Source organism: Kogia breviceps, chromosome 6 (assembly GCF_026419965.1).
Source record: "Kogia breviceps isolate mKogBre1 chromosome 6, mKogBre1 haplotype 1, whole genome shotgun sequence".
In the NCBI taxonomy this organism is placed as follows: Eukaryota; Metazoa; Chordata; class Mammalia; order Artiodactyla; family Physeteridae; genus Kogia; species Kogia breviceps.
This window is the reverse complement of record NC_081315.1, coordinates 127,284,754-127,309,709: the sequence shown is the minus strand read 5'-3', so window position 1 is coordinate 127,309,709 and position 24,956 is coordinate 127,284,754. Positions and strand designations below refer to the sequence as shown.

General features: G+C 42.7%; 2 protein-coding genes across 2 annotated transcripts in view; both read left to right on the top strand.

The window, feature by feature from the left end:
- Positions 1-18,060, top strand: part of TNIP3 (TNFAIP3 interacting protein 3) — a 117,141-nt gene extending 99,081 nt beyond the window's left edge. The window contains exon 11 of the mRNA XM_067036593.1: positions 16,704-18,060. Coding sequence (XP_066892694.1) covers positions 16,704-16,717 — 14 coding nt within the window. The 3' untranslated portion in view covers positions 16,718-18,060. The remainder of the gene's footprint in view (positions 1-16,703) is intronic.
- A 1,176-nt stretch (positions 18,061-19,236) lies between these two features.
- NDNF (neuron derived neurotrophic factor) overlaps positions 19,237-24,956 on the top strand; it is a 42,999-nt gene continuing 37,279 nt past the window's right edge. Inside the window, exon 1 of the mRNA XM_059066320.2 lies at positions 19,237-19,786. The gene's annotated coding sequence lies outside the window, so the exon portion shown is untranslated. The remainder of the gene's footprint in view (positions 19,787-24,956) is intronic.

Genomic DNA, 24,956 nt, shown 5'->3' with positions numbered 1-24,956 from the left:
TTGGGAGCAGTACTTGTTGGAATTAATTGTTTTGTTTTCCAAAAGGAGCTCATAATAAAGGACTCCCAATCCCACCATATACACAACATCACCTTTGGATGAAGACGAGCGTTTGGTGTGGTTGGTGGTGGTTCGTTTCACTTGCCCCGTGACCTCTTCCATTCCACATTATTGTAGAGCACCCACTTTTCACCGCCCGTCACAGTTTGTTTCAAAAACGAAACATTTTCATTATATTTAAGAAGAGAATTGCATGCGGAAATACAGTTAAGGTTTTTTTCGCTTAATTTATGTGGAACCCAAACACCAAAGTGATTAACATAACCAAGCTGGTGCAAATGATTTTCAACGCTTGATTTGGATATCCTGGGTATGTCAGTTATCTCCCGCATGGTATAACATTGATTGTTCTCAATTAATGTCTTGATTTGATCGCTGTCAACTTCAACTGGTCTATCCAACAGTGGAGCATTGTCCAGCGAGAAATCTCCAGCACAAAACGTCGCAAACCACTTTTGACACGTTTAATCAGTCACAACACCTTCTCCATACACTGCACAAATCTTTTTGTGCTTTTCAGTTGCATTTTTACCATTCTCGAAATAGTAAAGCATAATATGCCTAAAATGTTGATTTTTTCTTCCATCCTCAATATTAAAATGGCTACGCAAAAATTCACCAATTTTGGTAAGTTTTTTTTTTTTAATGCACACTGATATGACAGCTGTCACATACAATCTAACAAAATTGTTTTGAATAAAGTTAAAGACAACTAAGTGCTACTAGAGCCATCTTACGGAAGAAAACGAATGAAACTTTTGGCCAACCCAGTAACATCTTTAACTGTCCGAAATGGTTAACTGAGGACTTTCCTGGTGGCGCAGGGGTTGAGAGTCCACCTGCCGATGCAGGGGACGCAGGTTCGTGCCCCGGTCCGGGAGGATCCCACGTGCCGCGGAGCGGCTGGGCCCGTGAGCGATGGCTGCTGGGCCTGCGCGTCCGGAGCCTGTGCTCCGCAACGGGAGAGGCCGCAACTGTGAGAGGCCCACGTACCCACCCCACCCCCGCAAAAAAATGGCTAACTGCATAGAAGAAATAAATAGCTATGTGCTTAAATCCTAGAGAGTGTTCAGTACCTACTTGTCAATAGCTGGACAAGCAAGGGTCATCTTTTTCAATTCCCTCCTCGTATAGATGAGGAAAAAGGAGTCCGGAGAGGTCGGGTTTCATTGTTCAGGTCACCCAGCATATAGAGGCAAATCTCCCATCTTGTTAGTGGGATCAGAGTAGAACCCATTTGGCACACCTTCCTACCCAGTCCTCTTTCCATTACAACGTGTAGTCACTGACCACCCTCACGTCCTTTCATTTGCAGCTTGTGTAAACACCCTCAGCCTGGCTCAGAATTTCCAAGTCTTGCAACTTTGAGGAGGTATTTCAATGACGTATGTTTTCTGGCTAAGGTTGTAAAAAAAAAAAAAATTTTTTTTTTAGTGAAATCTTATCTGGAATCACAATATAAAAAACAGATAAAATCAATGAATGAGTTTTTCAGGCAATTTAAATCTTCGTTGTTTGTGGAACCCCTGAAGCCCTTTCGAAGGTACAAAATACCTAGGGAGGGGAGTTGGGAAACTTCTCTAAACTGAGGGAAGTGGATATTTGGCAGCAGGAGTTCTGGGTTCCGCCATTCTCCTTGGACTTGGAGAGAGCCAGTTGACACAGCAAAGCATTACTTTAGCATCCTTATGTGTTTTAATAGGGTTGATTTTTTTTTTTTTACCATAATCAAGCACTGAATAATTACTACAATAAGATAATAGTGTAACTCAGAGCTCAGCCAAAGTGATAGAAAATTGGGGGGAAGAAGTTCTCATGCTTTCTTCCCTTGTCATCTTACATGCATTCATTCAACAATTTTTAAACTGTTTATGTATTTATTTTTGGTACTATTTTCCCCAGAGGGGCTTTGGTCACCAGCATCTCAGTTAGTGCTCCTGCATCTTAGATACCTGTCCTAGGGGAGGCAACAGACAAATTTTTTTATAACATAGTTTACGTTGCAGACACTGGCCAGTCGTTAAAACATTTGCACATTCCATCTGCCCTGTTTTGCTTTCTTCCTATTCCTAACTCCAAGTCTACTCCATATTTCAGTTGCTAGTAATTCTTCAATGCTTATTTCACCCTCGCTTTCTCTTGAATAAAGCCATGTCTAACTCATCTGCAGGAGACTAAGATTGCTTCCTCCTTTAAACCCTTATGGCATTTGCTCAGACTTCTTTTATAATACTTGGATTTATGAGTTTTAGAGTTTTCACAGTACTTGTCTCCTCTCTGCCCCACCATCCACTCCTCTGCACACCCCACAATGCACACTTCCATTTTTGAGGCACTAGCTTTCTTACATACCTATGTATCCATTGGAGCAACCAGCCCAATGCCTTTTAAAAAAAGAACAGGCTATGGGAAAGATGAATTGAATACAAATCCTGGCCTTACAATTTTTTTAACCTAATATGTTGGTTCGGTAACCTCTCTGCATCTCAATTTCCCCATCTGCAAAATGGGGAGAAGACCTATTTGTAAGCCTTTGGTTAAGATTGCAAACAATGCATATAAGGTCCTCAGCCCTGGGCTAGTCAAGGACGTCTGTCACTATTGAACACATGAATTAATTCACATAGCATGGAGCTTTGGTCTGTAAGTTACTGGGGCTGCAGTAACAGTCTTTCCACCGGGTGTAGAAACCTTACATGTGTCGATACATAGGCCAGAGGCTGGTCTGTAAACTCTGTCTTGTAAAGGCCCATCTTCTTTCTACACAATCTGTTCTGTAGTCCTGAGCACACAGAAGGCAGTGCAATATATGGCAAGAACTACTCAAGAGCAAGAAAACCTTGTTTGTAACCTAAGCCTTTTTTTTTTTAACCTCAACTTTGTTTGTATGATACTGAGGAAGTCAGACATTTATACCCTCAGGTTTTCATGCGTAAGACAAGAAGAACCCAGCCATCCTGCCTCACAGGATTTTAGTGTGGAGCAGAGAGAATTACGGAAGTGAGAGCCATTTGGAAACTGTGAAGGGAAATACCAATATGAATTAAACAGTTAGCTGGCTTTTTAAAATTTTTCAGCAGGTATTATATAAACTTTGTACACAATTTAAAAAATACAAGTGGGCAGACAGTGAAAGGCAAGTCTTTCTCCCACTCCTGTCCCCAGCCATGCAGCTCCCCTCACTAGGGGCAACGGATGTTATCATTTTTTGTTTCTCTTTCTAATCTATTTATATGCACTGTATTATGTAACTTTTTATAAAAATCTCCAACAGCCCCTACACCTTCCTCCAGCCTAAGGTTCCACTTCACACTTTTAAAGCCAGCAACACCCAGGGCTGACACTTATCGTTGGCCACCTTGCACTGTTAACCGTATTTACTATTAAGAGGTACTCGGTCACTGAGAAAGATTCTGTGCTAAGTCTGAAAAAGCCATCATTCTCAGCACACGATCCCCCCCAAGGGCCGGAGGGTCCAGTGAAGCCCAAAGGTGCTACATCTTCTGCTCAGAACATAACTAAATGGTCCCTAGCCTCACACGTTCCAACTGAAGCCACAATCCATTGAAAATCAGTTGTTTTACTTTTTTTCTTCCACTTGCCGTTGCTCAACTTTGATATATATGAAATGATTTATTTCGACTGTCCCCTATAATTTGCTTGAAATAGTTGTTTGTATACTACTTGAAACCATCTTAATCTTTGGCTGACTTTTGTGTGATATTTACATCCTATCACATCCACAAGATTTTAGCTCAGATTAATTGTCATTATACCAAGCTCTTCCAAATCTTTCGGTGAAAAGTCTTCATTAGCTTAAGTATGTGGCTTTAAATATTAGAGAGCTTCTCTAATATTAAACTACTTCAAATGAGCATTGTAAACCCTGAAACTTAAAGATTGTATTCTTTGAAGTCTTCTGGTAGGTACATCCTGAATTTTGAAGATCACACTTAAAATGATCAAGATTAATGTTTTAAGTGATCATCTGTGTTAGTCTTTGGTCACTTATTCAGTCAGGGTCCAATCAGAAGACAGAAACCCTGTCTGTTCTTTGAATAAAGAGAATGTAATATAACCAGGTGTTGGAGAACTGAAAAGGGCACACCAAGGGCAAAAAGGGAACTTGGAGGTCTCCCTGTGACCTGGACCTCTAAGGACAGGATGCTGGTGTTTCTGACAGGACATGATGAGGCTGTCTACAGTCTGGGAAAACCGCAAACGGGCATCCATTGCTGCTACTGCAAAATACCCCCACGGCCAAGTGGAGAAGCCCCACTGGGTGCAGTCTGAGGGCACAGGAAGCAAAATCAGCAGTGGGAATAAAACAGGAAGCACTGAGGAAGGCAGTGCTCCTTCTACGTCCTCCAGCCCTGCACTATCAGCCCGGCATCCATCGGCAGAGCCCATTGCAGAGCAGCTGGCAAAGCAGAGATGTGTTTTGCCAGAACCTCAACACAACAAAGCAGGGAGGGAGAAGGAGGGAGGTGCAAAACGGAGTGAAAAGAGCATAATACCAGGCACAAAAATGTTATGCATTCAAAGGGGAACCTTTGAAAAGAGAATCATTCCCAAACCCAAGAGGTGAAAAATGAAAAGTCCATCATTGTTTTAGGAAGACCTGTGAACTGTCCACAGCTTCTCAAACACTGGTCAGTAGAATTTATAAGTTATTCTCTTCTATGCTCTGGAGATAACAAATATATTAGAAGATTTTGATAAAACACCATAATATTACTCTCAGTTAAGAATTAATTAAGTAGAATATAAATCATCTCCCCATCTCCACTCTGAAGCAGAACTATTCCTCTACCATAAGTGAATATCTGTCTCTTGAGATGCCTGAATTAGGTGTTTCACCCACTGAGAGATGCCATTTAAAAACAAGACATTTTGTGTTTACTTTAGGTTAAAATCAATTAAGTTGGCCTTTAATTTGGTTCTTCCCATTCGTATTATAAAACTGATTTTCTAGTTCTCTTGAACAGAGATAGTACAAGAAACCTATAATAGACCTGGAGGTGTGTGTGTATTTCTGTGAGTATGTGTACAATCTATAAGAACTGGCATCCCCCAATGAAAATGAGAGTTAGAATAAAACTGTTGCTATACTCTTCTTCTACTGACCTAATTCTGTTAAACTTAACCCCAAACATATTATAGCTTCAAAAGAACACAAAAATGACATTCCAAATTAATGGCACCTCTTTTGAATTATGTTGATGACCCTCTGTTGAGTTTTTGAGTTTTTGAGCCTGTGAGTTGAGGTAGATTAAAAATGGCCACAAAGTCTTTACAGATTCTTCCATCAAGAAGTGGAGTCTAGGGACTGCCCTGGTGGTCCAGTGGTTAAGATGACATGCTCCCAATGCAGGGGGCCCGGGGTTCGATCCCTGGTTGGAGAGCTAGATCCCTCATGCATGCCTCAACTGGGAGCCCGCATGCCGCAACTAAAAGATTCCGCATGCTGCAATTAAGATCCTGCACATAGCAACGAAGATCCCATGTGCCACAACTGAGACCCAGCACAGCCAAATAAATAAATATTGAAAAAAAAAAAAAAAAAAGAAGTGGAGTCTACTACCTCACCTCTTGAATCTGAGCTGGCTCTGTGAGTTTCTTTCATCAACAGAATGAGGCAGAAGTGACACTGTGTGACCTCCATGCCAGATCTCAAGGGGCTATTTCCTCATCTCTCCCCCTTTCTTGCAGGCCTCGGGGGCTCACTGCCCATTGCTCTCCTGTATTTCCCACCTCTTTAGGGTCTTTCAAGAGCTTCCCACTGCTGTGGATCAGACAAGAGTCCTTCCTGCCTTCCTCATAGCCTAGGACTATCTCACTTTCCGTGCATGCAAAGCAGCAACAGCATGAGATATTATTTTAAGTGGTTCCATAGCAAATGTTTTATTTATTTTAATGTGTATGAGAAAAAAACATAACTAGTATATGAAACAGATATTACTGTTTAGGTTGTTAATTTCCTTTTTACATAAGCTATTTAGTAAAAAAAAAAAAAAAAAAAAAAAAGAAGGTCTACAGTTTAAACAGATCAAGTAAGTAATAGTAAAGTCTGTGTTTAAATATGGAAAACTTTTGGGAAATTCTGCTGTAAGGCATATTGGCTCAAATCCCACTCGGTGAAAATACGCAATCCAGTTTAGTTTCTCTCCTTTTACCAAGAGGACCCCTCTAACTTCAAAATCCTACCCACTTCATTTTTCTATCTTCCTTCCTTTCACTCAAATTGCCATGAAAATCAAGCAGCTCTTTGAAGCTTCTCTGATAGTGAGATGCAAATTCTTGAAATATGCTACTCTGCCTGCCAGTAAATGTCGGTGTTCGTTTTTGTTTTGTCATTACATAAGTATTGACTCTGTGATGTGACCTCTAGACTTGGTGCTAAGTCACATACCATTCCTTTTTTCTAGGGCTTCTCGACTCCTCTGATGCACTCTGTATTTTCCTGCTCCCATGCCCTCTACTGACTATCCTTAACCCTAATCACTTTACTACGTGTCTTTATTTTCTCATCACTCTCTATTTTAAGTTCTTAACTACTCTTTTGTCTTCTCTTCACTTTTTTCTCTCCTTTTTATCCCTACTTCCCATCACGTTTATTCTTCATTTTATTGTGTTTCTCCCCCTACATGTGTTTTGCTAGACTTGCCTTGAAATACAGAGGAAGAGCAAGTAGGCGATTTGTAAATGTATTTGCTCATGTAAAGATGAAGAGAATCAAACATTTTTGCACTTCTGAAGTGCTTTCTGCACTTGGATCCTGCTTGATTTGTATCACCTATTCCCTTAAGAACATTCTCACTAGAAATAAATTATGAAATTTCTGGTCTAGAATTGATCGGATATAAGATTATCTTTAGTTCTTGAATGAGACTTTGTGTTTAACACAAATTACATATTCCTCATAGGTTGGTGTGCAATTTCCCTCACAGATAAGGTCTTTGAAAAGTTCTTTCAAAATCAGAATGATTTTTCTATGTTTTGACAGATGTACAAATGAGTTCTTTGGAGTTTAGTGTTTCAAATGACCACTGAGTTTCCAACCTATTTGAATTTTCATGATGTTATTCTCTTTTAATTGCAGAAAAATGTCCAGCCCCTAAGTTTTGTTTCTTCACCATAGGAATTCCCTCAAATTTTGACTGAGTAGTCTAAGGTTTGGGGATTGGAAGTGATATGATACCAGTATGATTAGCACATTCATAGAAATTTATAGACTTAGAAATATACGCAGTTACTGATAAAATGCTAGGAAGACAAAAGAGAAAAATTCAAGGTTCTAAATAGGTAATATTTATGAAGAGAATATGTCATATAAGGATTAATCTGAAGAAATAAAGCAGGTTTAGACTAGATAATCTAAGTTTACATCAGCAAAAATCAAAATTTTTCCTTTGTAACACCAAGAGTTTTCAGATTCACATCAGACTCTATCAGAATGAAAGCTGTTTTCCCAAAATAATTTCAGTGGTTCATTTACAATTTATTATCTAGAAAAATGGCTTTATTCCTTTTAAATGACTCAAAATAATGCGATATTTTCCTTCAATAGAGCATAAGATTGTTGAGAAGTTATTCTCAGGGAACAAGAACCACTTATGTTTTTCATTACCTCGCACATACAGATTTTGAATTTTACAGGGTAGTGATTCATATTTGATCTAGTTTTATAATAGAATCTGATTTGGCACAATGGAGTAAATCTTAATACATTTGTTTCATAAGTGCTGGGGAGGATGTGGAGAAAAGGGAACCCTCTTGCACTGGTGGTGGGAATGTAAATTGATACAGCCACTATGGAGAACAGTGTGGAGGTTCCTTAAAAAACTAAAAATAGAACTACCATATGACCCAGCATTGCCACTACTGGGCATATACCCTGAGAAAACCATAATTCAGAAAGAGTCATGTACCACGATGTTCACTGCAGCACTACTTACAATAGCCAGGACATGGAAACAACCTAAGTGTCCATCAACAGATGAATGGATAAAGAAGATGTGGCACATATATACAATGGAATATTACTCAGCCATAAAAAGAAATGAAATTGAGTTATTTGTAGTGAGGTAGATGGACCTAGAGTCTGTCCTACAGAGTGAAGTAAGTCAGAAAGAGAAAAACAAATACCATATGCTAACACATATATATGGAATCTAAAAAAAAAAAAAGGTTCTGAAGAACCAAGGGGCAGGACAGGAATAAAGATGCAGATGTAGAGAATGGACTTGAGGACACGGGGAGGGGGAAATGTAAGCTGGGACAAAGTGAGAGAGTGGCATGGACATATATACACTACCAAATGTAAAGTAGATAGCTGCTGGGAAGCTGCTGCATAGCACAGGGAGATCAGCTCGGTGCTTTGTGACCACCTAGAGGGGTGGGATAGGGAGGGTGGGAGGGAGACTAAAGAGGGAGGAGATATGGGGATATATGTGTATGTATAGCTGATTCAAAGCAGAATTTGAATATTATAAAGCAGAAAGTAACACACCATTGTAAAGCGGTTATACTCCAATAAAGATGTTTTTAAAAAAAATACATTTGTTTCCTAGATGTGGCATTTAAAAGTAGAAATGTGACAAAATCCAGTGTTAACTGGTCTAATCCAATAAGGAATTTAATATGTTTAAGTCTGTTAATGCACACTGAGAAACTTAACAGATTTTTTAACATTATGTTATTCTATCCAAGAAAAGTTTTATTTTCTCAAAGGGAACTTTTTAACATGCCACACTACTAAGAAATAGTTAAAATGGACGTTGATGTGACTGGACTTGGCTTGTTCTTGAATTCTTTAGTTCATTCCCCCATTTGTAAGGGGCCACCTTGAATCCATTCCAAAAGGGGGCTAAGAGGGTGTCATAGCCAAAAGCACTGCCTGGGTTCACGTTTCTTCTTGGCAAGAAACAGGACAAGTTCTGACAGACTCAGTAGTCTCATCTCTAAAATGGGCATCATAGCAATACCTACTGATGCTGGCTCTCGTAGGGACTAGTGAGCAGTAACAGCAGAGGTGCATAGAAACCACCTAATAACAGGGATTAGACAGACAAAAGGTTAATGCAGGGATGCCTTTTTCTTTTTTTTTTTTTTTCCAGTAATTGACCTCTAGGATTAACAAGTTCCTTGTAATGGAAACTGGTTGAATCAAAGGTATCTATAGTCATGTCTGCTTTTAATGAGCTGCACATGTGAAGATTTTTAAAAATTATGTTAGCCACACTGTTTTTCATGGACAAGCCAGTTTGTCAAGTACCATTAGGGAAGGACCCATACTGTGTCAACTGGATGGAGTTTAAATGGTTTTCAAGTAAAAGACTCAGGCAGCTAAATCAGGTTGGACTATTCCACTTCCCTCTGGTTTAATCTTCCAGACTTGTGACCTGAGAAGTTTGTGGCTAGAATTGATGAATTTGTACACTTTTGTGAAAACAGTATGTGTGATTAAATTTGCTCTTATAGAGTGCCAAGGAGCCACCTTGGCACTCAAATTCTGTGGTAAAATCTTTTTTTTTTTATTATTATTATTGTCTATTAACATGACAGAACCAAAAAGAGAAACGAAGATGTGAAAACAGTTGATAGAGAGGTTCCAAGTAATATACCCGGACAGCCTGGGGAACTGGTTAAGAGCAGAGGATTTGGGGTCAGACAGAATGAGGTTCAGGTCACTTGTGTCCCTAAACCTCAGTTTCCTCGTCAGTGAAATGTGGAAAATTATGTTTTTCAGTCTTTGTTTTAAGGAATAAACTAGATAAAATTTGTAAAGGGAGGAGTATTGGATACAGCACATTTTATAAACCTGAAATTGCTCATTTTGGTCAACCTAATGACCAGGTTCTTGAGCATTCCATTTACTTCATTTTTTTTCCCTTACAAATGGTCTTCTGATTAGGCAGGGGCAGATGTTTTATACGTTTTCAGGCAAGTTGAAGCCAGGGAATGAGAATGGGCAGTTATTTAGTGCCTATTTATATATCCGGCACTTTACATATTCAAAACTGTTTAATTCTGACAATAAAATTCCTCCCAGGGGGCTTCCCTGGTGGCGCAGTGGTTGAGAGTCCGCCTGCCGATGCAGCGGACGCGGGTTCGTGCCCCGGTCCGGGAAGATCCCACGTGCCGCGGAGCAGCTGGGCCCGTGAGCCGTGGCCGCTAGGCCTGCGCATCCGGAGCCTGTGCTCCGCAACGGGAGAGGCCACAGCAGTGAGAGGCCCGCATACCGAAAAAAAAAAAAAAAAAAAAAAAAAAAAATTCCTCCCAGGGAAATTTTATTATTCCCGTTTTACAGATGATAAAACAGAGCTTGAGAGAGATTAAACAACTTTCCAAGTTACACAGTCTCCAAGTCGTTAAGGGGCAGTGTAGGAAACTGTACACAAGACCTCTGATTCAGAAGCCTGGGTTTCTTCCTCTCTGTCGATGCCATTCAGCTTCAAAACATTTAAAAAATAACTGGGCTTTGTGACCACTTAGAGGGGTGGGAGGGAGACGCAAGAGGGAGGCGATATGGGGATATGTGTCAACGTATAGCTGATTTCACTTTGTTACACAGCAGAAACTAACACAACATTGTAAACCAATTATGCTCCAACAAAGATGTTTAAAAAAAGAAGAAGAAAATAGAGGGCTCTGGAGAAAAATCAAAGAAAATAAAAGCTGATTCTTTGATATAAATATAATTGATAAATCTAAAAACAATAAAATAAAATTACCGGGCTTTGTGTCTGAGTGGCCTTAAGGTAGTATGACCTCACTGGCATGTAGCTATCAGGCGCTTGGGCCAGTCTTCCTACAGGAAAGAATTTTCTTTTTAACTGTGTCTAAACAAGCCATGTGAAGTAGAAAATAAAGCAATTTTTAAATTATCCCAAATTATAGGAACATATTAATCACATAATCCTGGACTCCCTGTTATGTCTAAGAATACCTCCCCACCCCTATCCCTCTCAGCCCCTTTTCTGCTCCAGACTGGCCCAGTGTTTTCGCGTCTCTTTTTGTGGGTGTGCACATATCTTCAGTACCCTCACTACAGTGCTGCTAGTTTGTCTTGCATGGTCTGCTCTCTCTACATAATTGACACAGTGCAGGCTACTGAAAATGGCAATCCATGTCGATTTGGTCCACCAGCCTGGATCAAAGTATAGTGGTGGAATGCCACAGGCTGAGACTCAATGTCACCAGTGGATTCCTCCTTCTAGAACATAGGATGCACTCAGGAAACGTTTTTCTGGACTGACATTAAAAAGTACTTTAGTTTTTCTATCACATAACTGATAAAGTGTAATATATCAACTAGCAAAATTGTTCACAGGAAATGCAATGAATGAGCAGATATATACAGTGGACCCTTGAACAACACGAGTTTGAACTGTGCAGGTCCACTTATACGTGGATTGTGGATTTTTTAAAATAAATACTACAGCGCCACATGAACCTAGGTTGGTTGAATCAATGGATGAGGAATCACGGGTATGAAAGGCCGACTATGGGACTTGAGCATCGGAGGATTTCAATATCCACAGCGGGTCCTGGAACCAATCCCCCAAGGATACCAAGGAAGACTGTATTTTGAAGTGAAACGATAGGGGATTTGATGTAAGAGGAACCTATTTATCATAATTATATATATATATATATATATATATATAGTGTGTGTGTGTGTGTGTGTGTGTGTGTTATACAGGCCTCTCACTGTTGTGGCCTCTCCCGTTGCGGAGCACAGGCTCCGGACGCGCAGGCTCAGCGGCCATGGCTCACGGGCCCAGCCGCTCCGCGGCACGTGGGATCCTCCCGGACCGGGGCACGAACCCGTGTCCCCTGCATCGGCAGGCGGACTCTCAACCACTGCGCCACCAGGGAAGCCCTCTTTTTCTATATTAATTCCATTAATTCTATTATCAAACCCATCCCAGCTAAACTAGTCTATTTTCAGCCTCTTGATGCATCTTGGTATTTCCTTCCTCTGAACTTCTCCCAATGACACTTCTGTGGCTTTGATGCTCTCAGTCTCCTCTCCCTTAATTCAAACTTTTCCCAATGGTGAAAAAGTTATATCCTGCAATTTTTCCTACTCCCTTGGAACTATCACTTGGTGTCTGATGTTGTGACCAATATTTGAAAGCCAACTGACTTGTCACTATTGTGCTGTATGCTCTCTGAGGGCAGGGGTGACATCTGTCTTTTTAATAATACATCCTCAGGATCAGTCAGGCAATAGGCACTCAATAAATATTTATTGAATGTCTAAAGGAAGGAAAGAAAAAATGTCTGAACTCATCTTACAGACTTTTCCTGGGCAAACACTATGCTTTAGATTTTTTTTTTAATCTCTTTAGCATTGAGTTCAGTGCCTTGAACAAAGTAACAATAAAAACATTCTTTTTCGATGCACTAAGTTAATCTTTGGAAAGCCATGCAAAATTGCATTTGAGGTTTCTGATACAATTTTGTGTGTGTGTGTGTGGTATGCGGGCCTCTCACTGTTGCGACCTCTCCCGTTGCGGAGCACAGGCTCCGGACGCTCAGGCTCGGCGGCCATGGCTCACAGGCCCAGCCGCTCTGTGGCATGTGGGATCTTCCCGGACTGGGGCACGAACCCGTGTCCCCTTCATCGGCAGGCGGACTCTCAACCACTGCGCCACCAGGGAAGCCCTCTGATACAATTTTTGATCTTTTTTAAATCCAGTGTTTCTTTTGTAAGATAACGGTAATTCTGATTTAAATTAAATGCATTTAAATGTACTATAATGTTTTTAAAATATCCCATTCTAGTTCTCACACAAACTAAAACTCAAGAAAAATATGTTGATCTTATCTATACCTTTAAAATTAAGGTAATTTCCTATAGTAGTGGGTTTCTTGGTAACACTTTCTGAATATGTCATAGTCTATGCTGTTCCCTCTTTCTTCAAACCCTCATTGACTCCACCCCGCCATCCTTTAACCCAGGATGACTGACACATTCTCTGGGTCTCCATTTTTTAGATGTTACTTTTTCCAAGAATCTTCCCCTGACACTCCACTCCACTTTCTCGTGGATTTGCACAGCACCCCCCTACTCACTTATTACATCACATGGCCATTACCTAATTCTCCACCAGACTAGATTCCTGAGAGCGAGTGCCCTGCTTATCCTTTTTTCCCAGCAGCTAGCATAGTGCCAGAAATATAGTAGGTGCTCAACAAGTATTTGTTAAGTGAATAAATGCCCTCATGAAGAATGAGGGGTAACTCAGGCTTAAGGTTTCCACTTAACATTGGTTCTGTGTGTAAGAGTCATCAAATTAGAGGTAATCATTAATTTTGAAGGGAATTTAGAGTACCACTTCAAGAACAGTGTAACAGCCTCTGCCATGGAGAGGGTGGAGTAGGGAAGGGATTGAAACCGAGCCAACAAACAAAAGAATGCTTGCAACTGATTCAGTAGAATGCCCAGGCATGGCGTGATACGGTTTTATCCAAAGTTGTATTTGTATGATGGTTTCCACCAGTTCTTTTGTTCCAGTCCGCAGTGTAGAAATGTCCACTACAACACTCTATAGAGTTAAGTATATGTATAGAAGGGTCTATTTATATTTGTGTAAACTAAGAAATATGTTGGACAAATAAATGCATGTGAGGTGTTGGCCAGTCATTAGGCAGAATACTATGATAAGGCTTTGATGATCTTTCAATCTATTTTCATGATTAGGCCTGTTCTATAAGGCAGCTGTTCTCAAGAACCACTAAGAATCACTGTGGATCTTAGAATCGTTGGGGATCCCAAGCAGTTTTTGTTTAGGTGGATTATTTCTATCAGTATTCAACATATTAGGAATTAAAACAGGAAAATTTTTTATTAATTTATTTTAAAATAACTATAGCATATCTACTATGTTAACATAAATAGCATGTTTTTCTGAAAATTACTATATTTTCCAAAGAAAATAATCTAGTGAGAAAAGTGGCATTGTTTTATATTTTTTGCAAGTCTCTTTAATGTTTGGCTTAGTAGAAGACAGCTGGATTCTCCCATCGCTTCCGTATTCAATCTGTTGTGATATGCTGTTTTGTTTGAAGCAAATGAGGAATATCTGGTTTCACACAGACGTGTAGTTGGAAAATGAAGTAACAGTTTAATAACTTTTTCAAATAATTCTGGATATTTTTCTTTGGTGCTATACGAAAACTCAACAAGTGGTAGTTTCTTAAACTTTATAATTGCAATACGGAATGTGAAACCACATCAGTTAACGTTTCATACTCATATTAAAATTTTGGTCTGTCTTGGGCTTTGAATGGATCTGTAACTAATGCATGATTTTAGAACATCACACATTATTGGTCATTTGGAAAATACTGGTGCACTGCCTAAGCAGACTTCCAAATATCAAGACATTTCATTGTACAATATCAAAAAACCACATTAATTAAAGAGGCCACAATCCTATTAGAAAAGAGTTTATGTTTTGGGAAGCTGTCAAGCTCATGGTAGCAGATACAAGTTTTCTAATTTCTATATTTTTTTTCCTTGAAAGCTCAAATTTTTCATTGACAATAAATACTGCCAGTTGTTTACCTTGAAGTGACAGGCTCACTTAATTTGTTTTGAAAAAAAATGTCTGCCAGACATCAAGTGTGAATAACCATAGTTTGTCTGTCGGTTGTTCTTTCAAGTAAAAATATGTTTCATGAAAAAAAAAAACAACTAGTTTAGCTCACAACTCAATTACACAAGGGTCTTAATTCAGGACAAACACTGTATGCAGCAGAAAAGTTTTATATGTGTCTCTCACTTTGCTATACAGAATATTAAAAAGACAAAGTCAAGGGTTAAAATTTAATCAAATGAATAAGTTTTACTGCATCAAAGGCATTCTTAGGAGAAACTGACATTTGTAGCAGTGGAGATGGCAATAAGTACTAGTATGGTTTGGTGCCCCTGCCTTGATTCATGCTAAGATGTTAGCAGTTTTACCTGCTATTGCTTTTGTACTACTGATATTAGCGCAAATGTCAACACAGTAAAAAGGCAAATTACCATCTTCGAGTTAATATGATAGTACCTTGGCCTTACAGATCTCCCTGAAAGGGTCTCATGCCTCATCCCCCCACGGTTCTGTGGACCACACTTTGAGGACTGCTGCCTTAAGACAAGGGCTTGAACTAGGACTTCTCTTAAATCGACTTAAATTACACTCAAGTTTATAATAGTCTTGGACTTTTCATTTTTTCCCAATTGACTGAATATTTATGAATTTCATAGTTTAAAAGTAAATTGAGGGCTTCCATGGTGGCACAGTGGTTCAGAATCTGCCTGCCAATGCAGGGGACATGGGTTTGAGCCCTGGTCCAGGAAGATCCCACATGCCGTGGAGCAGTTAAGCCCGCGAGCCACAACTACTGAGCCCGCGTGCCTACAGCCCGTGCTCCGCAACAAGAGAAGCCACTGCAGTGAGAAGCCCGCACACCGCAACGAAGAGTAGTCCCCGCACGCTGCAACTAAAGAAAGCCCGCGTGCAGCAACAAACACCCAATGCAGCCAGAAATAAATAAATAAATTTATTTTTAAAAAAGTAAATTGAAATATAAGTAACCAAATATCTGCCGAACACTTGAATACAGTATAGTACCTAATCCTCACAAAACATCTGTAAGTCAGCTATAATTTGTTCCATTTCTATATTGGAAAAAAACAACACTGAAGCTCAGTGAGATTAACCTATTTGTCCCACAGCAAATAATTATCAAGGTTTAGAATTACATACAAGTCTGTCTGACTAAATAATGCATGTTGTAACTAATATGGCACCTCTCCCAAGTCTCTCAAAACACACTGAGGATCCGTACATATATAAATATAAATACACACAATGCCATTGGCTTTACCAATGGCACATTTTTTGAGAAGACAGCTATATTGATATATGCAAATCCTGATGTTCAAAATCAGGAATATTTGGGGGAACTTTCATAAAAAATTCCTTTCACAGAGTTTTTATAGAACTTTCCCCATAGACTACTCAGTCTGTCATTAATTGGCTGATTTAATAAGTCACTTCAACGTCTTTTGGACTCAGTTTCTTCCCAATGGCAATTTTAAAGCACTATGTGTATATATATATATATATATATATATATATATATATATATATATATTTTTTTTTTTTTTTTTTTTTTTTTTTTTTTTTTTTTTCAGTATGCAGGCCTCTCACTGTCGTGGCCCCTCCCGTTGCGGAGCACAGGCTCCGGACGCGCAGGCTCAGTGGCCATGGCTCACGGGCCCAGCCGCTCCGCGGCATGTGGGATCCTCCCGGACCGGGGCACGAACCCGCGTCCCCTGCATCGGCAGGCGGACTCCCAACCACTGCGCCACCAGGGAAGCCCGAAAGCACCATCTTAATGCCTGGTTTATCTGAACTCCCATCAACACTGTGAGATTCACCAGGTAGATATTGGTGCCACCACGTACTGAGGCGGGAACAGATCCTCAGAGAACTTCATAGACGTCTCTGCCTTTCTCTCTCCACCTGCTTTTCCCTCAGCATTGTGCAGTTAAGACCAGGTATATCAAATAAGGAAAAGAAACAAAAGTACAACTACAAAAATGCTTTTCTCATCATCTCTCTCCTTCCCTTCAGGGCCAAAGTACTAGGGAAATGAGCCATGTTCTCTGTCCCCACGATCTCACCTCTACCTGCTCTCACCTGGATCCGTTACACACATACAACAGAAACTACAATTGCTTCGGTCAAGATCGCTGAGACATTCTGCAAAGAGTAGCAGCTGCTTTTTAGCCTGGTTGTATTGTTCACCCTGCCACCTTCCACCTTGGTCACCAGTCCTTTCCTTAGCTTCATTGATGCTGCTCCCTCCTTGGTCTCCTCTTCCCTCTCTGGTCTCCATCTGTTTCTTTCAAAGGCTCCTCTTTCCCCATCCAGCCCTAGAACATTGGTGTTCTGCCATGTTCCTTCCTAAGTCTTCTCTCCCTGGCTTCAAGAAATATCTGAACGCTGCTAATTCTTGATGGGTCCTCCAGCTTGGATCTTCTCTCCTAGGAACTTTGTTTCTGGCTGCTTACAAGGTACTGCACTCAGGTGTCCCAAATGCACCCCCTACTCAACAAGTTTAAGACAGAACTCATCCCGTTCCTCCTAAAATTCCTCCTCCCTATACATTGTTTCTCTTGACAAATGGCTCCGTCCCCTGCCTGCCTGCCCCAGCCAGAAACCTGGGAGGCAGTCTAGACTCCTCCTCCTCTCCATTACCCTCCACGTGCAATCAACCACTAGGTCCTGCTATACCATTTCCTAAATATCTCTAGAGCTGTCCCGACCTTCCAACTAGAACTTTCACTGCCTTAGTTAGGGCCTACTTTTTCCTCTGGAAATAACCTCTTCACTGTTATCTATTTAAATGTCTTCCACCACGATTCCAGAGGTAACTTTCCAAAACTCGTATTCGATGACATTTGAAAACCTTAAACTCTGTCCTTGCTTAAATCCCTTAATAGTTTCCCAACCACGTACCACCTCCAGAAAGTTCTGGCTCTCTGGGCCTGTAGTGTGTGGTGTGGCCTGGCCTTGCTCGCTTCAGCTGCAATTCAGCCACCTCTAACTTCTCCCAGTTCCCAGGACACACCGTGTACTTCGACACTTTTCTAACCTTTTCACTTGCTTCTCTCTGTTTGTGGAAGTCCTTTCCTCCCGCATCCTTGTTTGCCTGGCATTCTCTTCCTCATCCTTCAGAACTCTACACTAAAATCTCTACCAAAAGTAACTTCTAAAGAGGAATTAGCTGCTTCCCTTTCCATGCTCCTACAGGAACAGGTACAAACCCGTATTATAGCACTAATCACATTTTCATTGATGCCTCTGTCTCCCCACCAGGCTATAAACTTCTTAAAGGCCCAGGACTGTGTCTTACCTTGAAATCTTGGCACCAAGACATGTATGGTACACAGCAGGCGCTTAATAAATGTTTGCTAATGAGTTCTCCAATGACCTGTCTGGGGCCATATCTCGGAAGTGCAGAAGCCACTCTTCCAGGTCTTCTGAGCAGAGATCCAGAGATCCCTTTTTCCTACCTCATTGTCTCATCTGCTTAAAACGTTTGCACAGTGATCTCAATGTCCCTTTCAGCGCTTAAAAATTCTAAGGCTTTTTTAAAGCGATTATGTGGAGTAAATCGGTTTCATAAATCCACCTACTGCAGTGTTCTCATCCAGGAGCCACAAAACTTAAGGAACTGCATCGGGCTGCCCTCTGTGACCTGGTATTTAACAAGAATATTACCTCGGTAAAGTTGACTTTCATCTCGTCTTCATTTTTCTGTGGCAACGAGAAGCGGGCAAGTATTTTTCCTGCTTTCATTCCTGACACTATATCTTAATAAACTATATGTTCTGAGAACTTAAAGTGCAAGGGTCTACAAACCAGGTTAGCCGAAAACTAGGTTCGAAGTTGCCAAAGTGAGGTCACTAAATCACTTAGTCCCGCCCCCCGCCCCCGCCCTCCCGCAGCCTTTTCCTGCGCCCAGGCCAGGTTGCAAATTAGGTAACTTCTTATCATAATTACCTAGTCAGCCTTAATGGCTTCACACACTCTGCTCAGTCCCTCTGGTCCTACAGGGCCGCTTTTCAATTGTTAAAACAGCTGCTGAGTTTCAAACCCGAGGGGGCTCGGGGTGCGCCGAGGGGGGAAGCGCCCCCCGGCTGAAGGCTGTGGTAGGCAGGCGGCCGGGTGAAAAGTGGGACAGGAATGCACAGTTTGCACACTCTGCTTCCGCCTCCAACCTTCTCCATTTAGCTCGTCTCCCCACCCCGCCCTCAAATCAACCCGAGTTCCCCCTTATTGTGCACCCAGGTCTCCCAGACAGGGCGACGGTCCCGTTATGCGTCTCTCTGGGTTTCGTAGCTTTGAGGGGGTCTCGGTGGGCCTCCCTCTGCCTCCCCGCGGCTGGCTGGGAGGTAAGGCGGGGAGTACGCCCCCCGCGATGCCGCCCGCGAGGGTCCGTTTGCGAGGGGGGGAGGGGGTGTGTGTGCGTGTGTGTGTACGCGCGCGCGCGCGGTGGCGCGCAGCGGGAGGGAGGGAGGAACGGAGCGGGAGGCAGCGGGCAGAGGCAGGGGGCGGGCGGGCAGCGGTGGGGCGGGAGGGGGAGCGGCTCTGGGCTTCGGCAGTGACACTCGGGAGAGATCACACACTCCCAGCTCCGAGCCGCGAGAGAGCGGAGCGAGCCGAGCCGCTCACACGCCGCCGCCCCGTGCGCCCAGCTCTCCCCGCGCGGCGCTCCAGCCTGGAGCCGGTGCCCAGAGCGGCCGCCCGCGGAGCCCGCGCCGGCTCCCCCTCTCAGCTGCAGCATCCTCCCGCCGCCCGGCCCCCTCACGCTCCCTGCCTTTTAAAAGGACCTTCCGCTGCTCCCTCGCTCTGGCCCCGGGATATCCCCAGTTCCGCGCTTCTCCCCGCGCCACTTCGCAGCAACTTCGGCGGCCGCGCGCCACCAGCCCTCGGCCGCCTTTGAAGTTTGCAGCGCCGGCCGCAAAGTTGGGACACTTGGGCCCATTTCATTTTTCTCCTTTATCCGCCTCCTCCTCCACCCGCCTGCCCCAAGTCCCTTTGGTTCCTGAGTACTGGTGCTTAGCATCTTGGCCGGAGCCGGGGACTTGGCCCCATCACACCTCGGGAAGGGATATTTCCTCTTCCCCCCAGGAAAACGTTTTTTTAAGGTAAGTTGCGAGAGAAAAAGCAAACCCCCGACGTCCGACGCCTTAGCCCGCCGCCCGAGACCTGGCGCAAGAAGCGTTCGCACCCGAGGGCTCGTCTGGGATGGGGGTGGAGGCGCGCGTCTCCTCACTTGGTGGGGCCGCGCTAGGTCTCGGTCACAGCAGGGCGAGGGCGCCGGCTCCCGAGGAGCCGAGGGCGTGAGGGGCGTGGAGCAGGTCTCCCTCAGTTCTCCAGGCTGGCTTCGTGGCTGGGCGGCCCCAGCGGTGCCGGGAGGAGACGCAGAGAGTGCATAGGCCGGGGGCACGGGCTCCGGTGCCCAGGGGGCGGCGGAGACCGGGGAGCCGCCCCCGAGCCCTTATCCCAGACTCGGCCTGGACACTTTCTTTGCCCGCCCGCAGGGAGGGCTGCTGCCTCCCTCCCCTGGTTCATGCCCTCCGCCGGCCGCTGGAGAAAGCCTGCGGGGCTGGGGTCTTGCAAGGGCGCGTCTGCGTGTGAGGCGAGAAGCGAGAAGGCAGGACAGCGCGCGGGGCTCGCCCGCCGGCGGGGCGGCGCAGGTTCCTGGCGGGCGGTCCGGAGCCGCGCAGCCCCCGGGGGCGCTGGGATCTCTGCAGGTCTCGCCCGGCGGACCCCCCCCCCCCCCCCCCCCACCGCTCTGGCTCCTCGTTTGTCCTCTGCGTGGTAGGCGAGCATCGTTAGAGAAACTTCCTGGAGCTCAGCGGGGTGGCCTGGGACCCGATCCTACTTTTCCCGGGAAAGCAGAGCGGCCACCGAGCGGACGCTCCTTCCCGCCCCAGCGGGAGCCACAGGGCATCCGGCCGTAGCGCCGTCTATGCGGTAGTCTGGTGCTACCTCCAGGACTACAGGCGGGGCAGCTCCGACCCTCAGGAATCCGAACGACTGGCTCCAGGTCCCAGCTGTTCTCTTGGGGGCACTTCGCAAACTGCCGAATTTGGGGTGCGGTTTCGTTTCCTCGTGCGCGCTTCGTACCCCTTCCTCGCTGCACACTCCCGCCCCCAGAGGTCGAGGCGGGAGAATTCCCCGCAGCCCCCCAGCCCCTGCTCCGCGCGGGTCGCCGAGGCCCCCGGAGCTCACCGCGGGCACCTCGGCGCTGCCGCTGAGCTGTCCTTCGGGTCAGGTCGCGGTTCCTCTCCCGCTCCCCTTCGGGGCGCTGTCCATCTCCTGCTCTGTAAAAGTAGTTCCCTGAAACCACCAAGACCTTGAGCGGGAAATGAACCTGAGAAAATGTTTCTGGGTTGGTTGGTTTGTGTGTTTTTTTAACAAAGTTCTCTTTAGCCACGTAGTTGGGTTGTAAATGTTTATTCCTCATCCCTCGATCCCGCTAAATCACGCAAAATACATATGTGTATATCTTCATGTCGTTGCTGGTCTCTCCGAACGCGCTACCCTCTCTTCCCCCCTCCACCCCCTCCTCCTCCTGCCTCGCTTCCTGAACCCTTTTTCTTTTCTGAAGGAGGGAATCTCCGCACCTCCTCCTCTCTTCCTCCCACCCGATCCCTGAGCGCCTGTGAGAACCAGGGGAGTCGTCAATGGAAATAAATAGGACCCCGCTCCATTCTCCGCCCCCTTCAAACAAGTAAAATCCTCCCTGGGCTCGCAGAAGTAGAGATAAAACATCCCTCCCGAGGGAGCGGTTTTGAGGATTTGATGGGATTGAATTGTTTTATTATCCTGAAAGACGTGATGGATGGATGCGAGAGCAAATAATGCGTGCAGAGTAGAGGGTACTGAGGGCGATCAGTATTTATTATTACTCATTATCGTTTATTAAGAGTGATAATAAGGCCGTAACCCTGGCTGAAGACTATGTTTATATTTGGTTTTAATTTTACGTCAGTCTCTTATTACAGTGGTTTCAGAAAGTGAAAACACCAAAAGGGTATTAATTCCTCACACTCGTTCTGCACATGGAATTCATCAATGTCAAAAAGATACTGTCGTTTTACCAAAGTTTTAACCCATGAACTTTTATAAGGTTGCAGTCTCATAAATGTCCTCATTTGCCTCAGTCTGTCTCCTTAAAGTTCAAAAAACTTGGCCACATAATTAATTATGGTCTCAATTCCCATTTTCAATCTAAACCTATATTCAGGATTATATTAAACTATCCCATCATTTATCCTCTAAAAGTGACTCTGATGAGTTTAAATTCTTGGAGAGGGAGCTGGGAATGAGGGACCCGGAAGTTAGAGAAATTAATACTATTTCAGATTTCTCTCAAAAATCCTTCACTAATTCCTTTTTTTAAAAAAGAAAGAAAGAAATTACAAGTTTTCTTCTCTGCACAGTTCTTAACTTCAGTGAATCTACTTAATCTTTACCACACACTGGGAACATAACAGCTTGCAGCTTTGTCTGTGTTATTGTTTTCATTTTTATGTCAGGCTGTTTTATTCATTAATCTGTATGTCGAAGTCACAGGCTCAGCGTGACAATAACACTCTGTTTTAATTAGTAGCTATCATTAAAAAAGAAGCTAGAACTCTGTAATGGGCCTAAATTGGTATGAATTATGTGTGGTTTAAATGACGCATTTGTTTCAGCAGAAATGAAACCATGAATATAAAACATCTTTGAATCACTTGCAGGTACAGCTTTTATCTCTTTAAAATGTAACAAAATATATAATTGAAAAATACCCGTCTAAGAATGAGGGAAGCCCCCGCCCTCAGCTTATTTGTCCTGGGTTTATTGAGCATCCGTGTGGTGAAGTATGAATGTTAAAGAGTAAAGAATAAATAATAGCATGCTGAGGGAATGCTACATTCGAAGTAGCCACGGTGGGTCAGTCTTCAGATTACTTAAGGCAGCAACTTTTTCAGTTGGCTTCATGAGCCTGGTGATTCAGATTTTGGTCAGATTTTGGTTTCCTCACTTGGATTTACCGACCAGGCGCTCTGTGTGATAGTGGGGGAAATGTGTTGTAAAGCTCCAAAAGATTATTTGAAATAAAGGGGGCAAAGGTAGAAATAAAGCGTAAACTGTCTGTTATCTTCCTGTGTTCATTTTTCTATTCAGTTTATCTAGAGGTCAGAATTTTTATTTTTAAACCGATTGTGTTTTTGTTGTCATTGTTAGGACAGAACTTATTTTGCATTTTGCTATGATGGACGAGTAGGTATTGGAAATGGAACGGTTATGCCTGAATTAACAGATAGTATGGGAGTAGTGTGATTCCACATAATTTGCATTGATTGAAATTATTTTAATCCCTCTTCCTTAGTCTTCCCAATGATTACGTGGTTGATTCTAGTAACCAAGCCAGGGTTCTCTGACACTTACTTGTTCGTTGTCTTCTTGTCAGGTGTTGCTTTGGGCACCAGCGCATCCATAGTAGCAGCCTTGTAATGAATGAAACTTGCCAGGGTCAGTTGCCATCAGCCAGTCCCCAGAAAGAAGGCATTTCCTATGATCTGTACTGGGTCCAAGGCAAGCGTAACCTGCAAGAATCATTCAGATTCTTCATTTGACCTTGAAATGATATCGAATACCTCTAAGTATTTATTTTGGAACGATTATTCTGAAGAATGTAATTTATTCTTCCCCATTAGTTCACAATCATTTAGCAGAAGCAATAGCTTTAGAAGTTACAGTTGAATAGTCAGTCACACCAAGTCTGTGCTTTGAAGACTGATTTTAAAATTGAGTCCTCCAGTATTTGAATACCCCATTTAAAAATACTTTGCAATTTAAATCCTGAATTTAGGCTAAATTCTGCTCTATTTTCCCACTGTATTACAATGCAAATTGACACCTAGGATACACGCAGTTATGTTTCCACATGTTAATTTCTACCTAGGAAGAAAAGTAAATACTGCTGTTGTTATTGTGGTTAAAAAAAAAGAGAGAGAGAATCGTATAGTATGACATGGAAAAACAGAATTGCTAATATTTTATTGAATCACACAGTGGTATATTGACCATAAATTCAGTTATATTGCTGGGAAAACCAGCACCATTTTAGTGTGAATCTGTGTTTGTTTGGATGTGCGTACAGACTTGTGTATCTATTGCCACTTCTGAGATGACGCCTGAGATCTGCTGTTCTATATCCCACCAATGCCCAAGCCAGTATAGGAAGCAGGTGGTTTTGTAGCTGCTTAGTTCCTAAACACGCTTCTTAAACCCAAAGATGCTCTATCTGCACCTTTCCCCTTCGTTTTGGTATTTTACCAAAAACTGCAAACCAACAAATCCACACAGTTTAGTCTTTTGAAATATTTGGAACATGTGAAATATATAATTTTAATTCACCCCACATAAAAAAGGCATTGCTTGCTTTGCATTTTAAAAAGTAAGAGTGAAGCATTTGATCAGCATGGAGTAAAAGCAAACTAGCAATATGTTTCTGCAGACTTTTCCCTTTGGGATGAAGAAACAGATTTGACCACAGAACAGCTGGATATTGGGTCCTGTTACAATGTCAATTTTTTAAAGAACTCACCAAGCTAGATTTGATTTAAACTTAACTTTAAAGTCTGCAGACCTCAAGTTTATAAGTATAGAAACTTCCAAAATTACATGTCATTACTCCTTCAATAAGTTCCGGATCCTTTGGAAACTCATTTATTTTAGTAAGTTGGTGTATAGTTTTTGGTTTTCATTTGTTAATTTTTTCCTGTAGCAAATCTGGACATGACATATATTTAATGTTTCGTATGTTTCTCTGAAGTATTTATTTTTAGTTTCACCTGTAAAAACTCTGAAATGAATCTTTTCTTTGAAAAAGAAAAATGTGGCAGAATGCATATGGTTAACTTATCAAATATCTCTGTATTCTTTTGAAAGAATTTGCTGCCTTTTATATAGTTATGAGAAAAGAAACAACATTTTTAGAAGTAACGGGGTTATAGAAAGTTTGGAAGGAACACAACAAAAAACATGATTACACATGATTGAAAATCAGCTCATTTGAGTGGAATTCTTACACACTGCCTCTGCAGTGTGGAGATTTTATATATAATAACCAAATAACAAAAAAAATCAAGTTATGCACTCGTGTCTGTTTTCTAGTTGGAAAGATTTCAGACAATAGCACAAGTAGTGGAGACGGACTGAAGTAAATCGTGACTACGTAGGTTTTTTGTCTGTTAGTGTTTCTTCTCCCTAACATGAAATCAAGGTAAATGCCCTCTTCTTCCAGCTGTGTGATCA